This window comes from Nicotiana sylvestris, chromosome 11 (assembly GCF_000393655.2).
Source record: "Nicotiana sylvestris chromosome 11, ASM39365v2, whole genome shotgun sequence".
NCBI lineage: Eukaryota > Viridiplantae > Streptophyta > Magnoliopsida > Solanales > Solanaceae > Nicotiana > Nicotiana sylvestris.
In genome coordinates, this window is record NC_091067.1 from 102,941,048 (window position 1) to 102,950,187 (window position 9,140).

The following is a 9,140-nucleotide window of genomic DNA, read 5'->3' on the forward strand; positions in this document are numbered from 1 at the left end:
TCTCATATTACAATTGCTGCTATTTATGTTGATGATATTCTCTTGAGCGGAAATGATGATGAGGAGATGACTTCTTTCAAGCTGTTTCTGGATGATCAATTTAAGATAAAAGATTTAGGGCATTTACATTATTTTCTAGCTTCACCACTACTCATTGCTATGGGTTATATGCACAACGCGTGTGAGTTTAATTTTATGCACGAGGATAGATGGAATTTGATTAATCTAATCTCATTCTAAATTTTGTTCTACACTTGTGAAGAAAACTGTTAATGTTAGTCAAGATCCATGGCATTCTTGAGTCAAAATTTGAGGAGGTTATAGGACTAAAGAATCCTCAGGGTTCGCAGTGCATCATTGTAGAGAATCAAAATCTTCCAAATGTTTAGATAATCTCAATCAAAAACATGTTATACACTTGTGAAGAGAACTATTAATTAATGTTTGTCAAGATTTAGGGGTTCACGAGTTTAGTAATTAAGAATGTTTTTAAGATTAAACAATCCTAGTGATTCGTGTTTTACCACTACATCATGTAAATAATCAAAAGCTTCCATATGTTTATGTCATGTCCGTTACTGACTGAATTGCAAAGGCATATAAAATCTGAATGCATGAAATTTTCCATAGGAAGTATCTGCCTTGAATCACAAACTATCTGATTGGCGTATCTAACATCTTTTAAGTCCGAAAGTACAATTACAATTACTCAAGCTGAAAGCTTGCATACATTATTAAAGGATAAAAAAATAGAAATATACAAAGAGCAGAAATCATAGTATTATTGTTCGTTACGCGAGCATATGTTAGTATAATTTCGCTGTGTGATTCACAATTACAATTCATAAGTCATGCCGACCCTTAGCAGCCTACTCTGAGGAATTGCCATTACTTTCTCCCCTTGCCTGAAGTTCTTGCGCAAGAAATTATAAGCATTGTTGACGAAAAATTTCTTCACGAATGAAGAATCTTGTTTAGCCATCACTTCTGCTTCTCCCAGGAGATAGAACACACCTTGCTCCTTAGCTTTAGTCACAAACTGCATCTCTTCTTCTTCCGAATTCGGGGACACCATTTGTATTTGAGTCGAATCTACTTGTTGCTGCAGATCGTCCTCCATGTGGATCCTGGATGAGTTTTTCGATTGTAGTTGGTCAGATATTACTGGCTCAACTTCTCGGTCTGCACCTTGATGATCATGCGCTCCAAGAATATAACGTTCGTGTTGGATGAACTGGTTTAATTGTTCCACCAATTGGTTTTCGAAGTCCTCTGTATTCCCAAGTTGATCTTTGTACCCTAACCTAACAACACATCGAAACACCTTGTATTCTCTAGGCTCAACTTGTCGAAACAAGAAACGTTCTTGAAGTGCTACTTTACTAATAGGAATGGATTTTATTGACACCAGAACTATGATAGAGTGGACAGAAGGAATATTGGAGACGAAGTGAGGAAATATAGGGGGAATCCCCTGTACTAGTTCAGAGTAGAGTAATCCTATCCCTGGTACCCTTTTGATGTCTGGACTCTTTGCCAAGTCCCTAACGTAGTCGCTGGACACCTTGTTATTGAGCTCGAATTGGTATCGAAGTTTTTGAACATAGTGCCAAGTTCCCATCATGAGCACGAGCACGACTGAAAAGGCCAAGGGTAGATAACCACCTTGCACGAATTTTGTCAGCTGGGCGGATAGGTATGTAGATTCAATGGAAAGGTACACCACGTAGAATAGTGTAATCCACCAAATGCTGATTTTCCATATAACAAGCATTATTAATGTCACCATATGTGTAGTTATGATCTCAGCAATAACCACAGCTATACCATAAGCATGTCCCAATTTTTCTGTGGTTTTGAAGCTGAGAGTAACTAGAACACAAGCAACCATGAGGAAGTAATTGAGTTCAGGGATATAAACCTGACCCTCATATTTGGCCGATGTGTGCATTACTTTCACCCTAGGGAAACAACCTAGACTTTGGGCCTGAGCCACGATAGAAAAGGCTCCAGATATCATTGCTTGACTTGCAATGATGGCTGCAGCAACAGCGACTACAAACGTTGGCCAGTATAGTGGATCTGCAAGAAGCAGCACCATCAAATCAATTATGTATGGTGTTTGTTTTATCAGTAACTTGAGAAAATTTCAGAAAGCACTACAGTTTCATAGCTAATTACAATTCGCAGCTATTGTTTCAATATTTACCATTCGAAGCAAATCTTTCCTTGTCAGGCATCTGCATTCACTATATTCATTCGCGTAACAAATACAGTCTGTATCAACTGTATTTATTCGCACTACTAATACAACATGTATCAACTGCATTTGTTCACACAACGAATACAACCAAGGAAAAATACACAAATACAAAGGTGTATACAATGATACAAACAGTAAAATACAAGGGGGTGTATACATGGGCACATACCATAAAAATACATTCAAACATACATGGTGCAAAAAAAAAAAGGAAAAAAAAGAGAAGAAAACCATACCTAAAAAAATACATACATGGTGCAAAATCAACGCGAAATACAGAAATCCAGAAAATACAGGGATTGGCCGGAAAATTGCTCCCTCATACTAAAGAAAAATAAGTGGATTTACTATAAATTTAAATATAGCTACAAGTAATAATTTTCTGAAAGTATAGCTACAAATGGTAAATATAATGCATAAATTAGCTGCACCATGTATTTTCCCTTTATTCAATGGCATTACCCATTACTTCAAAACATACTACTCCCTCCTTTTCATATTAAACGAGTTACTTTTCTTTTTAGTTTGTTCCAAAACTAATGACACATTTTTAAATTTAGAAATAATTCAACTTTAAACTCTTTCATTTTACCCATTTACCATTAATGAGAAGCTTTTATAGCTACACAAATGTCATGACCCCACAAACTTTTTATCCCTTAAGCTTTTAAAACCACAAGTTTCAAAAGTCTTCTTCTTTTTTCTTAAACTATGTCCCGAGTTAAACTACCTCATATAATATGAAACGGAGGGAGTATAGTTTATTTGTGGATTCAAGTTACAGACTCTTTAACCAATTAAAGTAGGAACTAAATGTTTTTCAGTTTCCAGGTTACCGAGCAACACTTATTACAGAGGGTTACTTGCGGTTACCTTTTAATTAACCTGATTGTATAATATGCTATTATAGCATAGTCTATAAACTTAATACCATCAAAACGAGAAGAAAGTGTGGTGCCTGCAGGTTTCCAGAATGAGAAGATCAATGCGGAATAAAAGAAAAGATGTGGAGTAAATCTTGCACTGTTCTCTCTATTTCTCCGTGGTCAATTTTATTCAACTTGTACGAAAATTGAAAAACATTAACAAATTGTTACATTAAGGAGTATGAGATATGCACACAGAAGGAGGGAGGGGTGGGTGGGTTGGGACTTGGGGACTTGCCTGGAACGGAGTCATAGAAAGTATTCTCAACATTTTCAGGGAATTTTGAGAGATATGCAGCTTGTCCGCTGTAAGCAGAGAGCAAAGCTGGAAATACGAGGCAACTGAAGCTTATCTGCCATACATATATACACATGGCGAGTTCACTTTGATTGCTCATAAAAAAATAAGAGATGGAAAAAAAGAATGAAGACTTGACTTACTTGAACAGACCGCACACTAAAGTGACCCAAATCAGCAAACATAGCTTCGGATCCTGAATGGTTTCATAAAACAATCTTTCATAAAAACACAGACGAGAAGTAGCGAAAGTGAGGAGATGATAGAGAGTGAAGACAAAAGGATGATAATCTATCGAGTTTAACTTTTATAAACTGAGTGAATACATAATATACACAATCAGGTCCTTAAAAAAGTAATTGTGGGTTCTGTTTATACTAAATGTAGATTTGTAATATGAAAGTATGATAAGTAACATGCTATAATTAATTAAATATATATTGATAAAGTGGATAAAGCAAGAAGGAAGGAATTGAGCTTGAAGGCTTTCACAGAAACTAGACTTGGGTAAGACCAAATATTCGTTGCCCCATTGTATAGGTTTCCAATATTTGCGCCCCTAAATTACAAGCTCTCTTTGATGCTCCTACAACATTGCATGTTTGAAGAATTTCATTTCTACAAATCTTTCTATTACTCCTAATATAAGAGTTCTCGGTGCTTTTTCGCATGCTTGAGCGCATCCCTTTTCTAAAGTTGTTAAATTTACTTTAGTTCCTTACGAATATAATATACTCCCTCTGTTTTAATTTAGATGACACATTTTCCTTATTAGTCCGTTCCAAAAAGAATGACATATTTCTACAATTGGAACTAATTCAACTTTAAAATCTTCATTTTACCCTTAATGAGAAGTTTTTATAACCACACAAATGTCATGGTCCCACAAGCTTTTACCCTTAAGTTTTTAAGACCACAAGTTTCAAAAGTCTTTCTTTTCATTTTTTTAAACTCCGTGCCGAGTCACACGATATAATCTAAATTGAAATGGAGGGAGTAAATAACATGGGTAGGGGGGGCGAAAGGTCAAGAAAACGGATGTGACTAAATAAAATTCTAACCTGTAATACAGAGGAAAACACCACCAAGAGAGATCCATCCTTTTCTACCATTTCTTTTGAAGTAGTCAACAATGTATTTGGGATTAAAGGCACGTAAGACGCTCACATCATACTTGAACAAGTTGTATAGACCGATACCACTTATGAATAAAAACCAAACGCAAATGGCTGGAGCAAATGAATATCCCACTTTGTCTGTACCAAAACGTTGAACACAGAAGAGAGCTACCAGAATTGCAATGGAAATACCCACAACCGCATCTACACGTATATCATTAAAAAAGATATATTAAGAGAAAATGAATTCATTAGCGTCCTTTTAATTTCTCTACGACTATATATAATCACCTTCGCCTAAAGGCTTTATCCCACTTACGGCTGAGAGAACTGCATGCAAAAAACCGCCATATTAGACCAGAATCCAACTTATATAAATTGACAGTGTAAATAAATTTTATACTTGCAATATATGTAACATAGAGTTTAGCTTATATACCTAGACGGTGTGAAGAAATTCTTACACTATATGGTCATCCAAATCATATATACAAGTAACCTCCATAAAAAAGTGAAATTTGAAATCTTGAAAATAAGGCACTTTATTACCTGCTACAACAGATAAATGTGATTGATAGTGTAAATGTTTTTTGCGTTATCAATGACCCTTAGTTAAACACTTTAAAATATCGTAGTGCTTATTTTCCAGATTACTAGTTCAGCGTATTATAGACAGTTGCTTATAGGTAACTCTTTTAGATATTTACTGTCAGTGTACAAAATTTAAACTGATTCAACAAAACTGCCCATACAATAGTTTGAAATGATAATCTAGGAGTAAAATGGAGAGTATATATAAATTTGATATTTAGAGACCTGAGATGCAAGGAGTGAGAACTCCATCTCCAATAACCATAGAAGTGCCGAGGATGGCGACGAAGACGAGCAAAAATTTTGCAAATTTACTCTTCTCCAACTTATGTCTGATCTTCTGAGCCCGTCTAAATTGATTGGATGGTATGTCCAGATTGTAATGGGAAAGTTCTCTGTCCTCTGGCTCCTGGTTTGGGATAAGACTCACTTTTGCATATCGACACATTAAGGAATACAACGCAAATGCCCCCCCTGCATGCCAACAAAAAGAACAACTTAACTAATCTTTCTGTTTTACTTTATAAAATCATAGTTCCTCCGTTCCAAAAAAATTATAAAGTTCGAATTTCAAAAGTTAAACTTTACCGCAAATTCGGACATAGAATATTTGAGCTTTTTAAAAATAAAATTTATATATTAGAAATTACATAAAAAGTACTAGAACTCGTAATAATTTATAACTCAAAATATTTAAAAGGCGTATGAAAAAGTCTAATTCAAATATTGAATAAACTAAACCAAACCACAAAAGATATAGGTTTTTTCAGTTTGATTCGGTTATTTATTTGGATCAAATTTTGGTTTCCGGTGAACATTTATAGATGAAGTAAATAAATAGTAGCAAGGGACATGTTATAACTTACCATCGCCATTGTCATTGGCCCACAAGACAATGAAAACATACTTAGTCATAGGTACGAGGATAATGGTATAAATGATAAGGGACAATACCCCAAGAATGTCATCCTTGTGTCCAATATTATCAGTGAAAGTACTTGCATAAACGTAAAGAGGGGAAGTCCCTATATCTCCGTAGATAACTCCTACCGACTGAAATGCTAAACTCAATATTGTCTTCCAATCAGTCTGCAAATATGAATTATAGTCATGTCACAGTAGCACACATGCATGCATAATCATCCACGACGATAACCAAGTTGTAATATAATCTCTCTGGACAGAAATTAACTTTATATTAAGACAAGAAAAAAATTGACACGTCCATTAACGTCATTTTCAAGGTTACTTTCTATTGGAAAACAAAATTCTAACTTGAATAGAGTTACGGACAAATTAGAATAGCTTATGTTGAAGATACAATTAAATAAAATAAAAGGTTTCCCTTTAACAACTTAACTTCTTAGATGAGATGATCACACATTTTATTATGACATTATCAATTTAAACTTTTACAATTCTACTACTTTAGATATTATACTTTGTAACAACTCCTTTATCCAAATCTTGTATAATAATTTTCGGGTTACTTATCCATGTTCAATGTAAACTGTTACTTGTAATTACTTTTTTAGTTACATATTTATAATATTTCTTTAACTTAAATAACTTTTTATACTATTAGATCACCTAAATAAGTAGAGTTAATAACTTGAAAAATAATAAGGTAACCAACTATAACATGTTAAATTATAGTATGAATATTCTATACACTATCGATGTATATCATATAGCGAATCCAAGATTTCGAGAAGATGTATGCACCATTACGAAATGTTAGATCTTATATTTAAATTTGAGGGTTTCAATCTTTAGGTTCTTAATTACCACTAAATTTGAAGGGTTAAATTTTTTAAAAAATAAACCAGATAAAGAAAGAAAAAAATTACTTGAAACGCAACTAAGGTACACTAGATATGCTCATTTCCAATATCCAATAGGTGGGCCTAAATGTAGAAAAAAAGAGAGTAAGAAATAGCTAATCAAACATAAGATTTGAACCTCCGGCCTTACTTATAGAGGTACACTTTGTGATTATACCATCATATAATTTGGGTTCACACATACATAGTTAAGTATTTTTTGAGAAATATAACATTGCTATATATAATTTAGGAAGGTAAGTACGTTTGAAGAAATATAACATCGCTATATATAATTTAGGGAGGAAAGCATAAGTGTACGTGCACTCATGCCTCTCACATATATTTGCCACTGTGTATATCAGTTAAATCTTTTTTTGTTACACTGCGAGTATATAAATTTCTTACACTAATTATGTATATAACTTTGAACTCTATAAATCGTATATTTACTATATATACTGAAAATATATATAACCTAAAACTGTATAATAAAATGTGAAGTATATATATACCTTAGAGGCGTGTCTTGCCGGAGAAGTTGAAACTTTTCCAGCTTCCAAGTTGAGGGAGTCTACACGGTGTAACTTCGCCCATGAGACTTTCCGATCTTTGAGCTGACCGTTTTCTGCAGCCTCTTCTCTATCTGAGCTTGCCATTTAGATTCACACGGGCTTTCACTTCAGTCTTCTCTTTCCTTTACCAGTACCTACCCTAGATCTTTATAGTCCCTCTATACATTGAATATTAGCCCCATTCCCATCGTCTTTCATATTTTAATTGTACTTGCATCAATTATTATAATATATTTAATACAGCTCATAATTTGTTTATATAGCTCGCTCGCTTTGAGTAAATATAGGTTTTGTTGTCCCATCCCAAGTATTTGTAAAGACTTCTTCGATCATTCCTATGTATGTACATACATGCAAATAAATGTACTAGGTTCTAATTACATATTTGTGGGGCCACTGAAATTTCAAGGGATTCCACAATAATAATGTAAGAATGACACACTAAGATTCAAATTTATGTCCTCAAAATAATTTTGAGTCCTATATTTTAAAACTTTTATTAGTATGTCAAGAGGATTCAAAAGTTTATATTTACAAAAAAAATTATTTTTATTCTATTAATGCAATATATTTTTCCCACAAAAGAGATTCAATTATGCTACTCCACTAAACTTAGCTTCTAATATTTTCGACACAAAAACATGTCTTATGCATGTGGAACGTCGCGTATATACTACGATAATTAATAAATAAAGATCCGTAAAATAAACTAAATATGTATGTTGAAAATAGATTTATTGCTTTCATTATATGAAATAATAAAATATTTATTGCATTCCTAATATCACTATACGATGAAAAAAAAAAAGCGAAATTAATTAACTAAGAAGGTCAAACAAATAATAAAATTTCAAATACAATCTTATTCGACATGAAATGCACTTTTGAAAGATAAACTATTAAATTTTGAACTTATTATCTTTAAAAAAAACTATTAAACTTTAGGTAAATGATGCTGAATCCAACAAGTTTAAATGGTGGATCAATCCTGCTCCCTTCTAATTACATTCCCTTTCTTTATAGGCATCTTTCTTAATCATTTCATGATGTGCCTTAAACACATGTATGGGGTATCATTATTGTGGTTTTATATGTCTGGTCATTGAATTCTTCAAGGAAATCAATTGTTATATCACGGTAAGCACTAAAATCAAATAATTTCTTTGTCTCTCTCGATCTTGCTGTTCTAAAATATTGCAAGAATTAAAGGCCAAAGACTTCTTTTGGCATACATTATTCTCGCAATCACTAAGAAAACGAGATCGTTCACGTTAGCTAGATAGAGATATTTTCGGGAAAAGTTATGGCAATTGACCACAGCAAAGAGGACATTATAATGAAAGAAAATAAATACATCTAACTAGTGCTTTGCCAAGAAACCAAAAGGATACAACAGTAGTCACTACTTCCTGTTTTAAAAAAAAGAAATCTATTATTGTTTGAGAAAATAAATTAGATTTTCTTTGATCATGTTCTTTGTAAATAATTTTTAAATATTTTAAATTATTAAATATTGTGACTTATAGTATTTTTATATAGCTTTTAA

At 33.1% G+C, this 9,140-nt stretch overlaps 1 protein-coding gene across 1 annotated transcript; it reads right to left on the reverse strand.

The window, feature by feature from the left end:
• Positions 1-642: 642 nt before the first annotated feature.
• On the reverse strand, positions 643-7,723 carry LOC104246927 (potassium transporter 5-like). The gene is made up of 8 exons (XM_009802836.2): positions 7,535-7,723; positions 6,063-6,285; positions 5,422-5,670; positions 4,897-4,935; positions 4,549-4,809; positions 3,631-3,683; positions 3,428-3,542; positions 643-2,082 (listed from the first exon to the last, which is right to left on the reverse strand). Exons 1-8 carry the CDS (start codon positions 7,676-7,678, stop codon positions 836-838), a joined length of 2,331 nt encoding a protein of 776 aa, XP_009801138.1. The 5' UTR covers positions 7,679-7,723; the 3' UTR covers positions 643-835.
• Between the last annotated feature and the right edge of the window lie 1,417 nt (positions 7,724-9,140).

What these genes read in the sequence shown, in the direction of transcription:
- LOC104246927 (XM_009802836.2), bottom strand. Translation starts at nt 7,678, where the DNA reads ATGGCAAGCTCAGATAGAGAAGAGGCTGCAGAAAACGGTCAGCTCAAA. An exon ending in TTAGTGTGCGGTCTGTTCAA is followed by an intron (nt 3,543 to 3,630) that starts GTAAGTCAAGTC and finishes TATGTATGGCAG; the next exon opens with ATAAGCTTCAGTTGCCTCGT. An exon ending in TTTCTATGACTCCGTTCCAG is followed by an intron (nt 2,083 to 3,427) that starts GCAAGTCCCCAA and finishes TGCTTCTTGCAG; the next exon opens with ATCCACTATACTGGCCAACG.